The sequence below is a fragment of the Salvelinus fontinalis genome, chromosome 16 (genome assembly GCF_029448725.1).
Source record: "Salvelinus fontinalis isolate EN_2023a chromosome 16, ASM2944872v1, whole genome shotgun sequence".
NCBI lineage: Eukaryota > Metazoa > Chordata > Actinopteri > Salmoniformes > Salmonidae > Salvelinus > Salvelinus fontinalis.
Genome location: NC_074680.1, coordinates 51,002,542 through 51,022,689, shown reverse-complemented (window position 1 = coordinate 51,022,689; position 20,148 = coordinate 51,002,542). Strand labels below are relative to the sequence as shown.

Sequence of the window (20,148 nt, the reverse complement as noted above, 5' to 3'; positions counted from 1 at the left end):
TTTTAGTCAGGACTGTTTTAGTCAGGGCTGTTTTAGAAGTGCTGTTTTAGTCAGGGCTGTTTTAGTCAGGGCTGTTTTAGTCAGGACTGTTTTAGTCAGGTCTGTTTTAGTCAGGGCTTTTTTAGAAGTGCTGTTTTAGTCAGGGCTGTTTTAGTCAGGGCTGTTTTAGTCAGGGCTGTTTTAGTAGGGGCTGTTTTAGTCAGGACTGTTTTAGTCGGGGCTGTTTTAGTCAGGACTGTTTTAGTCATGCTGTTTTAGTCAGGGCTGTTTTAGTCATGCTGTTTTAGTCGGGGCTGTTTTAGTCAGGACTGTTTTAGTCGGGGATGTTTTAGTCAGGGCTGTTTTAGTCGGGGCTGTTTTAGTCAGGACTGTTTTAGTCAGGGCTGTTTTAGTCAGGGCTGTTTTAGTCAGGGCTGTTTTAGTCATGCTGTTTTAGTCGGGGCTGTTTTAGTCGGGGCTGTTTTAGTCGGGGCTGTTTTAGTCAGGGCTGTTTTAGTCAGGGCTGTTTTAGTCAGGGCTGTTTTAGTCAGGGCTGTTTTAGTCGGGGCTGTTTTAGAAGGGCTGTTTTAGTCGGGGCTGTTTTAGTCAGGGCTGTTTTAGTCGGGGCTGTTTTAGTCGGGGCTGTTTTAGTCGGGGCTGTTTTAGTCGGGGCTGTTTTAGTCGGGGCTGTTTTAGTCGGGGCTGTTTTAGTCGGGGCTGTTTTAGTCGGGGCTGTTTTAGTCGGGGCTGTTGTAGTCGGGGCTGTTGTAGTCAGGGCTGTTTTAGTCAGGGCTGTTTTAGAAGTGCTGTTTTAGTCAGGACTGTTTTAGTCATGCTGTTTTAGTCAGGACTGTTTTAGTCGAGGCTATTTTAGTCAGGGCTGTTTTAGTCGGGGCTGTTTTAGTCGGGGCTGTTTTAGTCAGGGCTGTTTTAGTCAGGGCTGTTTTAGTCAGGGCTGTTTTAGTCATGCTGTTTTAGTCATGCTGTTTTAGTCATGCTGTTTTAGTCATGCTGTTTTAGTCATGCTGTTTTAGTCGGGGCTGTTTTAGTCGGGGCTGTTTTAGTCAGGGCTGTTTTAGTCGGGGCTGTTTTAGTCGGGGCTGTTTTAGTCGGGGCTGTTTTAGTCAGGGCTGTTTTAGTCGGGGCTGTTTTAGTCAGGACTGTTTTAGTCAGGACTGTTTTAGTCAGGACTGTTTTAGTCAGGTCTGTTTTAGTCAGGGCTGTTTTAGAAGTGCTGTTTTAGTCAGGGCTGTTTTAGTCAGGGCTGTTTTAGTCAGGGCTGTTTTGGTCTGGGCTGTTTTAGTCAGGACTGTTTTAGTCAGGACTGTTTTAGTCATGCTGTTTTAGTCAGGGCTGTTTTAGTCAGGGCTGTTTTAGTCTGGGCTGTTTTAGTCGGGGCTGTTTTAGTCGGAGCTGTTTTAGTCAGGACTGTTAAAGTCGGGGATGTTTTAGTCGGGGCTGTTTTAGTCGGGGCTGTTTTAGTCGGGGCTGTTTTAGTCGGGCTGTTTTAGTCGGGGCTGTTTTAGTCAGGGCTGTTTTAGTCAGGGCTGTTTTAGTCAGGGCTGTTTTAGTCGGGGCTGTTTTAGTCGGGGCTGTTTTAGTCAGGACTGTTTTAGTCGGGGCTGTTTTAGTCGGGGCTGTTTTAGTCGGGGCTGTTTTAGTCGGGGCTGTTTTAGTCGGGGCTGTTTTAGTCGGGGCTGTTTTAGTCTGGGCTGTTTTAGTCGGGGCTGTTTTAGTCGGGGCTGTTTTAGTCGGGGCTGTTTTAGTCAGGACTGTTTTAGTCAGGGCTGTTTTAGTCATGCTGTTTTAGTCGGGGCTGTTTTAGTCGGGGCTGTTTTAGTCGGGGCTGTGTTAGTCGGGGCTGTTTTAGTCGGGGCTGTTTTAGTCGGGGCTGTTTTAGTCGGGGCTGTTTTAGTCGGGGCTGTTTTAGTCGGGGATGTTTTAGTCGGGGATGTTTTAGTCGGGGCTGTTTTAGTCGGGGCTGTTTTAGTCAGGACTGTTTTAGTCAGGGCTGTTTTAGTCAGGGCTGTTTTAGTCATGCTGTTTTAGTCGGGGCTGTTTTAGTCGGGGCTGTTTTAGTCGGGGCTGTTTTAGTCGGGGCTGTTTTAGTCGGGGCTGTTTTAGTCGGGGCAGTTTTAGTCGGGGCTGTTTTAGTCGGGGCTGTTTTAGTCAGGACTGTTTTAGTCAGGGCTGTTTTAGTCAGGGCTGTTTTAGTCATGCTGTTTTAGTCGGGGCTGTTTTAGTCGGGGCTGTTTTAGTCGGGGCTGTTTTAGTCGGGGCTGTTTTAGTCGGGGCTGTTTTAGTCGGGGCTGTTTTAGTCGGGGCAGTTTTAGTCGGGGCTGTTTTAATCGGGGCTGTTTTAGTCGGGGCTGTTTTAGTCGGGGCTGTTTTAGTCGGGGCTGTTTTAGTCGGGGCTGTTTTAGTCGGGGCTGTTTTAGTCAGGGCTGTTTTAGTCGGGGCTGTTTTAGTCGGGGCTGTTTTAGTCGGGGCTGTTTTAGTCGGGGCTGTTTTAGTCGGGGCTGTTTAAGTCGGGGCTGTTTTAGTCGGGGCTGTTTTAGTCATGCTGTTTTAGTCAGGGCTGTTTTAGTCGGGGCTGTTTTAGTCGGGGCTGTTTTAGTCAGGGCTGTTTTAGTCAGGGCTGTTTTAGAAGTGCTGTTTTAGTCAGGACTGTTTTAGTCATGCTGTTTTAGTCAGGACTGTTTTAGTCGGGGCTGTTTTAGTCGGGGCTGTTTTAGTCGGGGCTGTTTTAGTCGGGGCTGTTTTAGTCAGGGCTGTTTTAGTCAGGGCTGTTTTAGTCAGGGCTGTTTTAGTCATGCTGTTTTAGTCATGCTGTTTTAGTCATGCTGTTTTAGTCATGCTGTTTTAGTCGGGGCTGTTTTAGTCAGGGCTGTTTTAGTCAGGGCTGTTTTAGTCGGGGCTGTTTTAGTCAGGGCTGTTTTAGTCTGGGCTGTTTTAGTCGGGGCTGTTTTAGTCAGGACTGTTTTAGTCATGCTGTTTTAGTCAGGGCTGTTTTAGTCATGCTGTTTTAGTCGGGGCTGTTTTAGTCAGGACTGTTTTAGTCGGGGATGTTTTAGTCATGCTGTTTTAGTCGGGGCTGTTTTAGTCAGGGCTGGTTTAGTCATGCTGTTTTAGTCGGGGCTGTTTTAGTCAGGACTGTTTTAGTCAGGGCTGTTTTAGTCAGGGCTGTTTTAGTCAGGGCTGTTTTAGTCAGGGCTGTTTTAGTCAGGGCTGTTTTAGTCGGGGCTGTTTTAGAAGGGCTGTTTTAGTCTGGGCTGTTTTAGTCGGGGCTGTTTTAGTCGGGGCTGTTTTAGTCGGGGCTGTTTTAGTCGGAGCTGTTTTAGTCAGGACTGTTTTAGTCGGGGATGTTTTAGTCAGGGCTGTTTTAGTCGGGGCTGTTTTAGTCAGGACTGTTTTAGTCAGGACTGTTTTAGTCAGGGCTGTTTTAGTCAGGACTGTTTTAGTCAGGGCTGTTTTAGAAGTGCTGTTTTAGTCATGCTGTTTTAGTCGGGGCTGTTTTAGTCGGGGCTGTTTTAGTCAGGACTGTTTTAGTCGGGGCTGTTTTAGTCAGGACTGTTTTAGTCATGCTGTTTTAGTCAGGGCTGTTTTAGTCAGGACTGTTTTAGTCGGGGATGTTTTAGTCAGGACTGTTTTAGTCGGGGATGTTTTAGTCAGGGCTGTTTTAGTCAGGACTGTTTTAGTCAGGGCTGTTTTAGTCGGGGCTGTTTTAGTCGGGGCTGTTTTAGTCGGGGCTGTTTTAGTCGGGGCTGTTTTAGTCGGGGCTGTTTTAGTCGGGGATGTTTTAGTCATGGCTGTTTTAGTCAGGGCTGTTTTAGTCATGCTGTTTTAGAAAGCCCTATGCATATGTATTTAATACACGATGGTAAGTTATACAAAGAACGCACATGCACAAATACAGCAGCATTACCACGGTACAAGGCTTCACACATCTACCTCATAAGAGGAGCCATTGACTGCAGTTTGACTCCTCACACACACAGGGGGGGTTGTTGGGAGGAGGGGTGGGCTGGCAGTGGGGCAGGGGCGAGGCAAGGGCGAGGCGGGGGAAAGAGGGGGGCTGAGGCAGAGAGGAGGGGGACCGGGAGCAGAAGATGGGGTACGGGGCCAGGAGGGGTGGGGTAAAGGGTGGGGTAGAGGGGTGCAGCGGAGGGGGCTGGGGAGGGGGTATGGGGCCAGGAGGGGTGCAGTGAGGGGGGCAGAAGATGATGGGGGCGCGCTTGGTTGGGGTGAGGTAGAGGTGGCAGGGGAGGGGGCTGGGGAGGGGCAGGGTATAAAAAACATTTGCCAGCCTGTACTGTGCCTGGGCTCTGTTACCATGCAACTGAGAAAAAACACTCTCCATAATATTTACACTGCAGCATTATTTTCCACCCCGGCCTCCAACAGAAAGAGAAGAGCAGAAAGAGAGAGAGAGAAGATATGGAGAGCAAGAAGAGAGAGAGAGAAGAGCAGAAAGAGAGAGAGAGAGAGAGAGAGAGAGAGAGAGAGAGAGAGAGAGAGAGAGAGAGAGAGAGAGAGAGAGAGAGAGAGAGAGAAGAGCAGAAAGAGAGCGAGAAGAGCAGAAAGAGAGAGAGAAGAGATATGGAGAGAGCAAGAAGAGAGAGAAAGCATTCTTCTCCACAATTACAGAACTATAAATGACTGACTGGCAAAGTGATCTATCTCCCTAGTGTTACCCAGTCTACAGTGGGGTTTAAACGGTTCTACCCAGAGAAGGGTTTAAACGGTTCTACCCAGAGTCGGGTTTGAACGGTTCTACCCAGAGTCGGGTTTATCGGTTCTACCCAGAGTCGGGCTTATCGGTTCTACCCAGAGTCGGGCTTATCGGTTCTACCCAGAGTCGGGCTTATCGGTTCTACCCAGAGTAGAGTTAAAACGGTTCTACCCAGAGTCGGGCTTATCGGTTCTACCCAGAGTAGAGTTAAAACGGTTCTACCCAGAGTCGGGTTTGAGCGGTTCTACCCAGAGTCGGGTTTAAACGGTTCTACCCAGAGTAGGGTTCAAACGGTTCTACCCAGAGTCGAGTTTAAACGGTTCTACCCAGAGTCGGGTTTAAACGGTTCTACCCAGAGTCGGGTTAAAACGGTTCTACCCAGAGTCGGGTTTGAACGGTTCTACCCAGAGTCGGGTTTAAACGGGGTAGGCATAAGGTTCCATCGCAGCGAGGTAATGTGAAGCGTTCCATCCTGTGACATCACTCACTCTCTTAGTCACTATTACCTTCTAGCTGAGTTCATGTCAGGGTTACTACACAGGGACAGTTTATAATGTACACTGGGTTATATATTGTCATCATGTTTCCACTGAGCTGTCAAATCATCTCTGCCTTCAAGAGACCAGTCACTACAGTACACTGCCTCTCTTTATTTCTCTCTCTATATATTCAATATTTCTCTCCTCTTTAGCCCCTCTGGCTGTTTCTGTCTAGTTATAATATTCTCAAATACCAGACTGCTGTCTCTGTCCCTCTCTCTCCTGTCTCTCTCCTGTCCCTCTCTCTCCTGTCTCTCTCCTGTCCCTCTCTCTATCTCGCTGCTTTCGCTGTCTCTGTCTCTCTCCTGTCTCTCTCCTGTCCCTCTCTCTCCTGTCTCTCTCCTGTCCCTCTCTCTATCTCACTCCTTTCGCTGTCTCTGTCTCTCTCCTGTCTCTCTCCTGTCCCTCTCTCTCCTGTCTCTCTCCTGTCTCTCCTGTCTCTCTCTCTCCTGTCTCTCTCCTGTCCCTCTCTCTCCTGTCTGTCTCCTGTATCTCTCCTGTCTCCCTCCTGTCTCCCTCCTGTCTCTCTCCTGTCCATCTCCTCTCTCTGTCTCTCTCCTCTCTCTGTCTCTCTCCTGTCTCTGTCTCTCTCCTGTCTCTCTCCTGTCCCTCTCCTGTCCCTCTCCTGTCTCTGTTTCTCTCCTGTCTCTCTTTTATCTCTGTCTCTCTCCTGTCTCACTTTTATCTCTGTCTCTCTCCTGTCCCTCTCCTGTCCCTCTCCTGTCTCTGTCTCTCTCCTTTCTCTGTCCTGACTCTCTGTGGTCTCTCTCTTGTCTCTGTCTTGCTTCTGTCTCTCATTCAACTCTGTCCATTTCCTGTCTCTGTCTCTCCCCCCTCTCTCTCCTGTCCCTCCCCTGTCTCTGTCTCTCTCTCTGTGTCTCTCTCCTATCTCTGTCTCTCTCCTGTCTCTGTCTCTCTTCTGTGTCTCTCTCCTGTCTCTCTCCTATCTCTGTCTCTCCCCTGTCTCTGTCTCTCTCTCTCTGTCTCTCTCCTGTCCCTCTCCTGTCTCTCCCCTGTCTCTGTCTCTCTCTCTCTGTCTCTCTCCTGTCTCTCTCCTGTCTCTCCCCTGTCTCTGTCTCTCTCTCTCTGTCTCTCTCCTGTCCCTCTCCTGTCTCTCTCATCTCTGTCTCCCTCTTGTCTCTCCTATCGCTGTCTCTCTCCTATCGGAGTCTCACTCCTGTCTCTCTCGTATCTCTGTCTCACTCCTGTCTCTCTTTTATCTCTGTCTCTCTCCTGTCTCTCTCCTGTCTCTCTCTTGTCTCCCCTGTCTTTGTCTCTCTATTGTCTCACTCTTGTCTTTGCCATGTTTGCCAATCCTCTCTTTCTCCTTTTTGTTTTTCATCCACAGTCTTATGTTGAACCCCCATGCTAACTATGCCTCACCCCCTGCCTGTCTGCCTCACTCCCCTCTTCCTCACCCCCTTCCTCACCCCTTCCCTGTCTACCTCTCCCCCTCTTCCTCATCTCCTTCCCTGTCTACCTCTCCCCCCGTCTTCCTCACCCCCTTCCCTGTCTACCTCTCCCCCCGTCTTCCTCACACCCTTTCATGTCTGCCCCTCCTCCTCTTCCTCACACACTTTCCTGTCTGCCCCTCCCCCTCTTCCTCACACCCTTCCCTCTCCCCCTCTCCTCCCTCTTCCTCACACGCTTTCCTGTATGCCTCTCCCCCCTCTTCCCAACCCCCTTCCCTGTATGGCTCTCCCCCTCTTCTTCACCCCCTTCCCTCTTCCCCTCTCCCCCCTCTTCCTCACCCCCTTCCCTGTATGCCTCTCCCCCTCTTCTTCACCCCCTTCCCTCTTCCCCTCTCTCCCACCCCTTCCCTGTACACCTCTCCCCCCTTCCTCACCCCCTTCCCTGTCTGCTGCCTCTCCCCCTCTTCCTCACCCCTTCCCTCTCCCCCTCTCCCCTTCTTCCTCACCCTCTTCTCTTTCTGCCTCTCTCCCTCCCTGCTCTCTCCTTGTGTTTCCCTCCCTCCCTCACCCCCTCTTTACCTCCATTCTTCTCTCTCCTCCCTCCCTGCCTTACCCCCTCTCTCCCCCATCCCTGCCTTACCCCCTCTCTCCCCCTCAGCTAAGACACCAGCAGTGGAGTCTGGTGATGGAGAGTGCTGTCCCTTCAGACCGAGGGAACTACACCTGTGTTGTAGAGAACAAGTACGGCACCATCACCCACAGCTACCAGCTAGACGTGCTAGGTAAGACACCACCACAGCTACCAGCTAGACATGCTAGGTAAGACACCACCACCCACAGCTACCAGCTAGACATGCTAGGTAAGACACCACCACAGCTACCAGCTAGACATGCTAGGTAAGACACCACCACAGCTACCAGCTAGACGTGCTAGGTAAGACACCACCACAGCTACCAGCTAGACATGCTAGGTAAGACACCACCACAGCTACCAGCTAGACATGCTAGGTAAGACACCACCACAGCTACCAGCTAGACGTGCTAGGTAAGACACCACCACAGCTACCAGCTAGACGTGCTAGGTAAGACACCACCACAGCTACCAGCTAGACGTGCTAGGTAAGACACCACCACAGCTACCAGCTAGACGAGCTAGGTAAGACACCACCACCCACAGCTACCAGCTAGACATGCTAGGTAAGACACCACCACAGCTACCAGCTAGACATGCTAGGTAAGACACCACCACAGCTACCAGCTAGACATGCTAGGTAAGACACCACCACAACTACCAGCTAGACATGCTAGGTAAGACACCATCACAGCTACCAGCTAGACGTGCTAGGTAAGACACCACCACAGCTACCAGCTAGACGTGCTAGGTAAGACACCACCACAGCTACCAGTTAGACATGCTAGGTAAGACACCACCACAGCTACCAGCTAGACATGCTAGGTAAGACACCACCACAGCTACCAGCTAGACATGCTAGGTAAGACACCATCACCCACAGCTACCAGCTAGACATGCTAGGTAAGACACCACCACAGCTACCAGCTAGACGTGCTAGGTAAGACACCACCACAGCTACCAGCTAGACGTGCTAGGTAAGACACCACCACAGCTACCAGCTAGACGTGCTAGGTAAGACACCACCACCCACAGCTACCAGTTAGACATGCTAGGTAAGACACCACCACAGCTACCAGCTAGACATGCTAGGTAAGACACCACCACAGCTACCAGCTAGACATGCTAGGTAAGACACCACCACAGCTACCAGCTAGACATGCTAGGTAAGACACCACCACAGCTACCAGCTAGACATGCTAGGTAAGACACCACCACAGCTAGACGTGCTAGGTAAGACACCACCACAGCTACCAGCTAGACGTGCTAGGTAAGACACCACCACAGCTACCAGTTAGACATGCTAGGTAAGACACCACCACAGCTACCAGCTAGACGTGCTAGGTAAGACACCACCACCACAGCTACCAGCTAGACGTGCTAGGTAAGACACCACCACCACAGCTACCAGCTAGACATGCTAGGTAAGACACCACCACAGCTACCAGCTAGACGTGCTAGGTAAGACACCACCACAGCTCCCAGCTAGACGTGCTAGGTAAGACACCACCACAGCTCCCAGCTAGACGTGCTAGGTAAGACACCACCACAGCTCCCAGCTAGACGTGCTAGGTAAGACACCACCACAGCTACCAGCTAGACGTGCTAGGTAAGACACCACCACAGCTACCAGCTAGACGTGCTAGGTAAGACACCACCACAGCTACCAGCTAGACATGCTAGGTAAGACACCATGACCCACAGCTACCAGCTAGACGTGCTAGGTAAGACACCACCACAGCTACCAGCTAGACATGCTAGGTAAGACACCATCACCCACAGCTACCAGCTAGACGTGCTAGGTAAGACATCATCACCCACAGCTACCAGCTAGACATGCTAGGTAAGACACTACCACAGCTACCAGCTAGACGTGCTAGGTAAGACACCACCACAGCTACCAGCTAGACATGCTAGGTAAGACACCACCACAGCTACCAGCTAGACATGCTAGGTAAGACACCACCACAGCTACCAGCTAGACGTGCTAGGTAAGACACCACCACAGCTACCAGCTAGACATGCTAGGTAAGACACCACCACCCACAGCTACCAGCTAGACATGCTAGGTAAGACACCACCACAGCTACCAGCTAGACATGCTAGGTAAGACACCACCACAGCTACCAGCTAGACGTGCTAGGTAAGACACCACCACAGCTACCAGCTAGACGTGCTAGGTAAGACACCACCACAGTTAGACGTGCTAGGTAAGACACCACCACAGCTACCAGCTAGACGTGCTAGGTAAGACACCACCACAGCTAGACGTGCTAGGTAAGACACCACCACAGCTACCAGCTAGACGTGCTAGGTAAGACACCACCACAGCTACCAGCTAGATGCTAGGTAAGACACCACCACAGCTACCAGCTAGACATGCTAGGTAAGACACCACCACAGCTACCAGCTAGACGTGCTAGGTAAGACACCACCACAGCTACCAGCTAGACGTGCTAGGTAAGACACCACCACAGCTACCAGCTAGACGTGCTAGGTAAGACACCACCACCCACAGCTACCAGCTAGACGTGCTAGGTAAGACACCACCACAGCTACCAGCTAGCCATGCTAGGTAAGACACCACCACAGCTACCAGCTAGACATGCTAGGTAAGACACCACCACAGCTACCAGCTAGACATGCTAGGTAAAACACCACCACCCACAGCTACCAGCTAGACGTGCTAGGTAAGACACCACCACAGCTACCAGTTAGACATGCTAGGTAAGACACCACCACAGCTACCAGCTAGACGTGCTAGGTAAGACACCACCACAGCTACCAGCTAGACGTGCTAGGTAAGACACCACCACAGTTACCAGCTAGACGTGCTAGGTAAGACACCACCACAGCTAGACGTGCTAGGTAAGACACCATCACAGCTACCAGCTAGACATGCTAGGTAAGACACCACCACAGCTCCCAGCTAGACATGCTAGGTAAGACACCACCACAGCTCTCAGCTAGACGTGCTAGGTAAGACACCACCACAGCTACCAGTTAGACGTGCTAGGTAAGACACCACCAAAGCTACCAGCTAGACGTGCTAGGTAAGACACCACCACAGCTACCAGTTAGACATGCTAGGTAAGACACCACCACAGCTACCAGCTAGACATGCTAGGTAAGACACCACCACAGCTACCAGTTAGACATGCTAGGTAAGACACCACCACAGCTACCAGCTAGACGTGCTAGGTAAGACACCATCACAGCTACCAGCTAGACGTGCTAGGTAAGACACCACCACAGCTACCAGCTAGACGTGCTAGGTAAGACACCACCACAGCTACCAGCTAGACATGCTAGGTAAGACACCACCACAGCTACCAGCTAGACGTGCTAGGTAAGACACCACCACAGCTACCAGCTAGACGTGCTAGGTAAGACACCACCACCACAGCTACCAGCTAGACGTGCTAGGTAAGACACCACCACAGCTACCAGCTAGACGTGCTAGGTAAGACACCACCACAGCTACCAGCTAGACATGCTAGGTAAGACACCATCACCCACAGCTACCAGCTAGACGTGCTAGGTAAGACACCACCACAGCTACCAGCTAGACGTGCTAGGTAAGACACCACCACAGCTACCAGCTAGACATGCTAGGTAAGACACCACCACAGCTACCAGCTAGACGTGCTAGGTAAGACACCACCACAGCTACCAGCTAGACGTGCTAGGTAAGACACCACCACAGCTACCAGCTAGACGTGCTAGGTAAGACACCACCACCCACAGCTACCAGCTAGACGTGCTAGGTAAGACACCATCACAGCTACCAGCTAGACATGCTAGGTAAGACACCACCACAGCTAGACGTGCTAGGTAAGACACCACCACAGCTACCAGTTAGACGTGCTAGGTAAGACACCACCACCACAGCTACCAGCTAGACATGCTAGGTAAGACACCACCACAGCTAGACGTGCTAGGTAAGACACCACCACAGCTACCAGTTAGACGTGCTAGGTAAGACACCACCACAGCTACCAGTTAGACATGCTAGGTAAGACACCACCACAGCTACCAGTTAGACGTGCTAGGTAAGACACCACCACAGCTACCAGCTAGACGTGCTAGGTAAGACACCACCACCCACAGCTACCAGTTAGACATGCTAGGTAAGACACCACCACAACTACCAGTTAGACGTGCTAGGTAAGACACCACCACAGCTACCAGCTAGACGTGCTAGGTAAGACACCACCACAGCTACCAGTTAGACATGCTAGGTAAGACACCACCACAGCTACCAGCTAGACATGCTAGGTAAGACACCACCACAGCTACCAGCTAGACGTGCTAGGTAAGACACCACCACAGCTAGACATGCTAGGTAAGACACCACCACAGCTACCAGTTAGACGTGCTAGGTAAGACACCACCACAGCTACCAGCTAGACATGCTAGGTAAGACACCACCACAGCTACCAGTTAGACATGCTAGGTAAGACACCACCACAGCTACCAGCTAGACATGCTAGGTAAGACACCACCACAGCTACCAGCTAGACGTGCTAGGTAAGACACCACCACAGCTACCAGCTAGACATGCTAGGTAAGACACCACCACAGCTACCAGCTAGACGTGCTAGGTAAGACACCACCACAGCTAGACGTGCTAGGTAAGACACCACCACAGCTACCAGCTAGACGTGCTAGGTAAGACACCACCACAGCTACCAGCTAGACGTGCTAGGTAAGACACCACCACAGCTACCAGCTAGACGTGCTAGGTAAGACACCACCACAGCTACCAGCTAGACATGCTAGGTAAGACACCACCACAGCTAGACGTGCTAGGTAAGACACCACCACAGCTACCAGCTAGACATGCTAGGTAAGACACCACCACAGCTACCAGTTAGACATGCTAGGTAAGACACCACCACAGCTAGACGTGCTAGGTAAGACACCACCACAGCTACCAGCTAGACATGCTAGGTAAGACACCACCACAGCTACCAGCTAGACATGCTAGGTAAGACACCACCACAGCTACCAGCTAGACATGCTAGGTAAGACACCACCACCCACAGCTACCAGTTAGACATGCTAGGTAAGACACCACCACAGCTACCAGCTAGACATGCTAGGTAAGACACCACCACAGCTACCAGCTAGACGAGCTAGGTAAGACACCACCACAGCTACCAGCTAGACATGCTAGGTAAGACACCACCACAGCTACCAGCTAGACATGCTAGGTAAGACACCACCACAGCTACCAGCTAGACGTGCTAGGTAAGACACCACCACAGCTACCAGCTAGACGTGCTAGGTAAGACACCACCACAGCTACCAGCTAGACGTGCTAGGTAAGACACCACCACAGCTACCAGTTAGACATGCTAGGTAAGACACCACCACAGCTACCAGCTAGACATGCTAGGTAAGACACCACCACAGCTACCAGCTAGACGTGCTAGGTAAGACACCACCACAGCTACCAGCTAGACATGCTAGGTAAGACGATCCAACAGGATTTCATAGTTTGGGAGAACTGATGGATTCATTGGCTTCAGTTCATTTTGTCACATGCTATCAAGGTCATCAGATTCCATACTACACCTTTGTGTTTGTGTTCTGCTGACAAACTTCCTGCCCCTCTCACTTCCTGCCCCTCTCACTTCCCTGGCCCATTCAGAGCGCTCCCCTCACAGGCCCATCCTCCAGGCAGGTCTTCCAGCCAATCAGACAGTAGTATTGGGAAGTGATGTGGAGTTCCACTGTAAAGTGTACAGCGATGCCCAGCCTCACATCCAGTGGTTGAAGCACATCGAGGTGAATGGATCCCGGTACGGACCCGACGGTGTCCCATACGTCAACATACTCAAGGTGGGTGGGACTGAATTAATCACACCTGTCTTCTTGTCAGCTAGAGCAAATCAGATCTGACTTCCTGTCTGCTGGGTCAATCAGACCTGACATCCAGATTGACTTGGACCAATAAGAAGAGACACTAGATTAGACTCTAGTATTACTCTAGTCTGTAGTAGCTGTGAGGCCACAAGGGATACATAGAGTTGACCTCTAACCTCTACATACAGGGTTAGGATGAGGTCATGGGCAGAGTAGTTTTAGTGTGGTGTTCAGTTGATAGTGTGATGTTTCTTTAAAGGATTATAGAGACCGGTCTCTCTCCTTAGTCTTCTAGAGACTGGTCTCTCTCCTTAGTCTTCTAGAGACCGGTCTCTCTCCTTAGTCTTCTAGAGACTGGTCTCTCTCCTTAGTCTTCTAGAGACCGGTCTCTCTCCTTAGTCTTCTAGAGACTGGTCTCTCTCCTTAGTCTTCTAGAGACTGGTCTCTCTCCTTAGTCTTCTAGAGACCGGTCTCTCTCCTTAGTCTTCTAGAGACTGGTCTCTCTCCTTAGTCTTCAGAGACTGGTCTCTCTCCTTAGTCTTCTCTCTCCTTAGTCTATCCTTAGTCTTCTAGAGACCGGTCTCTCTCCTTAGTCTTCTAGAGACTGGTCTCTCTCCTTAGTCTTCTAGAGACCGTTCTCTCTCCTTAGTCTTCTAGAGACTGGTCTCGCTCCTTAGTCTTCTAGAGACTGGTCTCTCTCCTTAATCTTCTAGAGACTGGTCTCTCTCCTTAGTCTTCTAGAGACCGGTCTCTCTCCTTAGTCTTCTAGAGACTGGTCTCTCTCCTTAATCTTCTAGAGACTGGTCTCTCTCCTTAGTCTTCTAGAGACTGGTCTCTCTCCTTAATCTTCTAGAGACTGGTCTCTCTCCTTAGTCTTCTAGAGACCGTTCTCTCTCCTTAGTCTTCTAGAGACTGGTCTCGCTCCTTAGTCTTCTAGAGACTGGTCTCTCTCCTTAGTCTTCTAGAGACTGGTCTCTCTCCTTAGTCTTCTAGAGACCGGTCTCTCTCCTTAGTCTTCTAGAGACTGGTCTCTCTCCTTAGTCTTCTAGAGACTGGTCTCTCTCCTTAGTCTTCTAGAGACTGGTCTCTCTCCTTAGTCTTCTAGAGACTGGTCTCTCTCCTTAGTCTTCTAGAGACTGGTCTCTCTCCTTAGTCTTCTAGAGACTGGTCTCTCTCCTTAGTCTTCTAGAGACCGGTCTCTCTTCTTAGTCTTCTAGGTTGTTTAGCATGTATAGTTCTGTAACAGAGCACTAGTCTGGTGATCTAGAAGAGAGCATGCAGGATTCCTCTCAGGGGACAACACCCTTCCTTCCCACCAGAGTGTTTTAAAAACAGATTTTATTTGAACTCAGAGAAAGAGACTCCCAGAGAAATAAAGAATTTCGCTTTCTCATTTTGGCACCGAGGGAATAAAACAATCATCTGGTTTGGACTAAAGTTAACTAGTGTGGTGGCGGCAGGGAGGCAGGCAGAGACGGCTGTTAACCACCCAGACTCTGATGTGCTGTGTCGCCTCGTCTGAGAGAGGGAGGAGGAGAGGAGGAGGAGAGAGGGAAGGAGGAGGAGAGGAGGAGGAGAGAGGGGAGGAGGAGGAGAGGAGGAGGAGAGAGGGAAGGAGGAGGAGAGGAGGAGGAGAGAGGGGAGGAGGAGGAGAGGAGGAGGAGAGAGGGAAGGAGGAGGAGAGGAGGAGGAGAGAGGGGAGGAGGAGGAGAGGAGGAGGAGAGAGGGAAGGAGGAGGAGAGGAGGAGGAGAGAGGGAGGAGGAGGAGAGGAGGAGGAGGAGGAGGAGAGGAGGAGGAGAGAGGGAAGGAGGAGGAGAGGAGGAGGAGAGAGGGAGGAGGAGGAGAGGAGGAGGAGAGAGGGAAGGAGGAGGAGAGGAGGAGGAGAGAGGGGAGGAGGAGGAGAGGAGGAGGAGGAGGAGGAGAGGAGGAGGAGAGAGGGGAGGAGGAGGAGAGGAGGAGGAGAGAGGGAAGGAGGAGGAGAGGAGGAGGAGAGAGGGAGGAGGAGGAGAGGAGGAGGAGAGAGGGAAGGAGGAGGAGAGGAGGAGGAGAGAGGGGAGGAGGAGGAGAGAGGGAAGAGGCACCCGAAAAAGCCACCATGGAAAAACTGAGCGGAAGAACAAGGGGAAGGGCAGAGTCAGCAGAGAGAGAAAGAGAGAGAAGTAGGAGAGCTGAGAGAGAGAGAAAGAGACAGAGTGACAGAGACAGAGAGAAAGACAGAGAGAGAGTGAGGACACAGAGAAAGAGAGAGAAATAGGAGAGGTGAGCAAGAGAGAGAGAGAGAGAAAGACAGAGACAGAGAGAGAGGACAGAGAGAGAAAAACGAGAGCTGATAGAGAGAGAGAGAAAGAGAGAGAAAGAGTGAGAGAATTAGAAGTGAGCGAGAGAGAGAGAGACAGAGAGAGAGAGGGGGGATCAAGAGAGAGACAGAGAGAGAGAGAGAGAGAGAGAGAGAGAGAGAGAGAGAGAGAGAGAGAGAGAGAGAGAGAGAGAGAGAGGGGGGGGGCAGAGAGAGAGAGAGGACAGAGCGCCTTGGCTACCCAGACCACGGCTCCACACTATTTTAGTCTCCACATAATTGAAGCAGTCTGGGCCCCACCACAGTCTGTAGAGTTGATATTGGACTGGCCCCACCACAGTCTGTAGAGTTGATATTGGACTGGCCCCACCACAGTCTGTAGAGTTGGTATGGGACTGGCCCCACCACAGTCTGTAGAGTTGATATGGGACTGGCCCCACCACAGTCTTTAGAGTTGATATGGGACTGGCCCCACCAGTCTGTAGAGTTGGTATGGGACTGGCCCCACCACAGTCTGTAGAGTTGGTCTGGGACTGGCCCCACCACAGTCTGTAGAGTTGATATGGGACTGGCCCCACCACAGTCTGTAGAGTTGGTATGGGACTGGCCCCACCACAGTCTGTAGAGTTGATATGGGACTGGCCCCACCACAGTCTGTAGAGTTGGTATGGGACTGGCCCTACCACAGTCTGTAGAGTTGGTATGGGACTGGCCCCACCACAGTCTGTAGAGTTGGTATGGGACTGGCCCCACCACAGTCTGTAGAGTTGATATGGGACTGGCCCCACCACAGTCTGTAGAGTTGGTATGGGACTGGCCCCACCACAGTCTGTAGAGTTGATATGGGACTGGCCCCACCAGTCTGTAGAGTTGGTATGGGACTGGCCCCACCACAGTCTGTAGAGTTGAGATGGGACTGGCCCCACCAGTCTGTAGAGTTGATATGGGACTGGCCCCACCACAGTCTGTAGAGTTGGCATGGGACTGGCCCCACCACAGTCTGTAGAGTTGATATGGGACTGGCCCCACCAGTCTGTAGAGTTGGTATGGGACTGGCCCCACCACAGTCTGTAGAGTTGATATGGGACTGGCCCCACCAGTCTGTAGAGTTGATATGGGACTGGCCCCACCACAGTCTGTAGAGTTGATATGGGACTGGCCCCACCAGTCTGTAGAGTTGGTATGGGACTGGCCCCACCACAGTCTGTAGAGTTGATATGGGACTGGCCCCACCACAGTCTGTAGACTTGGTATGGGACTGGCCCCACCACAGTCTGTAGAGTTGGTATGGGACTGGCCCCACCACAGTCTGTAGAGTTGGTATGGGACTGGCCCCACCACAGTCTGTAGAGTTGGTATGGGACTGGCCCCACCACAGTCTGTAGATTTGATATGGGACTGGCCCCACCACAGTCTGTAGAGTTGGTATGGGACTGGCCCCACCACAGTCTGTAGAGTTGATATGGGACTGGCCCCACCACAGTCTGTAGAGTTGATATGGGACTGGCCCCACCACAGTCTGTAGAGTTGGTATGGGACTGGCCTCACCACAGTCTGTAGAGTTGATATGGGACTGGCCCCACCACAGTCTGTAGAGTTGGTATGGGACTGGCCCCACCACAGTCTGTAGAGTTGGTCTGGCCCCACCACAGTCTGTAGAGTTGATATGGGACTGGCCCCACCACAGTCTGTAGAGTTGATATGGGACTGGCCCCACCACAGTCTGTAGAGTTGATATGGGACTGGCCCCACCACAGTCTGTAGAGTTGATATGGGACTGGCCCCACCACAGTCTGTAGAGTTGGTATGGGACTGGCCCCACCACAGTCTGTAGAGTTGATATGGGACTGGCCCCACCACAGTCTGTAGAGTTGGTCTGGGACTGGCCCCACCACAGTCTGTAGAGTTGGTATGGGACTGGCCCCACCACAGTCTGTAGAGTTGATATGGGACTGGCCCCACCACAGTCTGTAGAGTTGATATGGGTCTGGCCCCACCAGTCTGTAGATTTGATATGGGACTGGCCCCACCAGTCTGTAGAGTTGATATGGGACTGGCCCCACCACAGTCTGTAGAGTTGGTCTGGGACTGGCCCCACCACAGTCTGTAGAGTTGATATGGGACTGGCCCCACCACAGTCTGTAGAGTTGATATGGGACTGGCCCCACCACAGTCTGTAGAGTTGGTCTGGGACTGGCCCCACCAGTCTGTAGAGTTGATATGGGACTGGCCCCACCACAGTCTGTAGAGTTGATCTGGGACTGGCCCCACCACAGTCTGTAGAGTTGGTATGGGACTGGCCCCACCACAGTCTGTAGAGTTTGTATGGGACTGGCCTCACCACAGTCTGTAGAGTTGATATGGGACTGGCCCCACCACAGTCTGTAGAGTTGATATGGGACTGGCCCCACCACAGTCTGTAGAGTTGGTCTGGGACTGGCCCCACCAGTCTGTAGAGTTGATATGGGACTGGCCCCACCACAGTCTGTAGAGTTGATATGGGACTGGCCCCACCACAGTCTGTAGAGTTGATATGGGACTGGCCCCACCACAGTCTGTAGAGTTGATATGGGACTGGCCCCACCACAGTCTGTAGAGTTGAGATGGGACTGGCCCCACCAGTCTGTAGAGTTGATATGGGACTGGCCCCACCACAGTCTGTAGAGTTGATATGGGACTGGCCCCACCACAGTCTGTAGAGTTGGCATGGGACTGGCCCCACCACAGTCTGTAGAGTTGATATGGGACTGGCCCCACCAGTCTGTAGAGTTGGTATGGGACTGGCCCCACCACAGTCTGTAGAGTTGATATGGGACTGGCCCCACCAGTCTGTAGAGTTGATATGGGACTGGCCCCACCACAGTCTGTAGAGTTGATATGGGACTGGCCCCACCAGTCTGTAGAGTTGGTATGGGACTGGCCCCACCACAGTCTGTAGAGTTGATATGGGACTGGCCCCACCACAGTCTGTAGAGTTGGTCTGGGACTGGCCCCACCACAGTCTGTAGAGTTGGTATGGGACTGGCCCCACCACAGTCTGTAGAGTTGGTATGGGACTGGCCCCACCACAGTCTGTAGAGTTGGTATGGGACTGGCCCCACCACAGTCTGTAGAGTTGATATGGGACTGGCCCCACTACAGTCTGTAGAGTTGGTATGGGACTGGCCCCACCACAGTCTGTAGAGTTGATATGGGACTGGCCCCACCACAGTCTGTAGAGTTGATATGGGACTGGCCCCACCACAGTCTGTAGAGTTGGTATGGGACTGGCCTCACCACAGTCTGTAGAGTTGATATGGGACTGGCCCCACCACAGTCTGTAGAGTTGGTATGGGACTGGCCCCACCACAGTCTGTAGAGTTGGTCTGGCCCCACCACAGTCTGTAGAGTTGATATGGGACTGGCCCCACCACAGTCTGTAGAGTTGGTCTGGCCCCACCACAGTCTGTAGAGTTGGTATGGGACTGGCCCCACCACAGTGTGTAGAGTTGGTATGGGACTGGCCCCACCACAGTCTGTAGAGTTGGTATGGGACTGGCCCCACCACAGTCTGTAGAGTTGGTATGGGACTGGTCCCACCACAGTCTGTAGAGTTGATATGGGACTGGCCCCACCAGTCTGTAGAGTTGGTCTGGGACTGGCCCCACCACAGTCTGTAGAGTTGGTATGGGACTGGCCCCACCACAGTCTGTAGAGTTGGTATGGGACTGGCCCCACCACAGTGTGTAGAGTTGTGGTTTAATAAGCTGTCCAGTTACATTAGTAATGTTAAATAAGGATTCAGGAATGTGCAGTTAGATATTACTGAAGCATCCAGGGTTGTGTTTCGTTCCTCGTTAGAATGAGACCAAGGTGCAGCGTGGGAGGCGTACATTTTCTTTCATTTTTAAATGTTCCACCAAAAACAACTATAAACAACTACAACGAATGTAAAGCTAGTAGCGCAAACACCTGCAACACAAAAAGACAAGATCCCACAACAGAAAGTGGGAAAAAGGGCTGCCTAAGTATGATCCCCAATCAGGGACAACGATAGACAGCTGCCTCTGATTGGGAACCATACTCGGCCAAAAACAAAGAAATAGACAACATAGACTGCCCACCCCAAATCACACCCTGACCACATAGAGAAATAAAACGGCTCTCTAAGGTCAGGGCGGGACACTCCAACCTACGTGTATGTAAACTTCCCACTTCAACTGGATAATGTAATTTAGCAGAGACTTTTATTCATAGTCATTCCTATATAAATGTTTTCTATGGGTGAGATATAATATCTTATAACTTCATATGATAAATTATCTGTTTTAACGAACCAGCTACAGTTTAATAAATGATCTGTTTTCTCCTCATGTTTAATTATTGATCAACAGTTTTTTTCCGTCACGAGTAATGATGCGCCGTGTCTGTGTTTTGCATATGTACTTACATAAGCCTTTCAGTTGTAGGACTGACTAGGTATCCCCCTTTCCCTTTCCTTTATTGTCCTTATCTACAGCTTCCATCTCACGGTGTGTTTTAACCACAGAGATCCTATTGGATCAAAGTTTTCCTTTAACAAAATGGAGAATTTTTAGGCATGTTGCTAGGATCCCAATGTAGAGTTATAATATGTAATTGTATGGTTCTAACTCTCCTCCAGAGTCTAGTGAGCAGGAGAACAGAGGTTGATGTTAAACTGGCTGTG

At 51.2% G+C, this 20,148-nt stretch overlaps 1 protein-coding gene across 5 annotated transcripts in view; it reads left to right on the top strand.

Annotated features, from left to right (window-relative positions):
- LOC129813324 (fibroblast growth factor receptor 3) overlaps nucleotides 1-20,148 on the top strand; it is a 211,854-nt gene that overhangs the window by 98,144 nt on the left and 93,562 nt on the right. For all 5 annotated transcript variants that reach the window (XM_055865682.1, XM_055865681.1, XM_055865680.1 and 2 more), the window contains 2 exons: nucleotides 7,321-7,444; nucleotides 12,950-13,140. In XM_055865682.1, coding sequence (XP_055721657.1) covers nucleotides 7,321-7,444; nucleotides 12,950-13,140 — 315 coding nt within the window. The remainder of the gene's footprint in view (nucleotides 1-7,320; nucleotides 7,445-12,949; nucleotides 13,141-20,148) is intronic.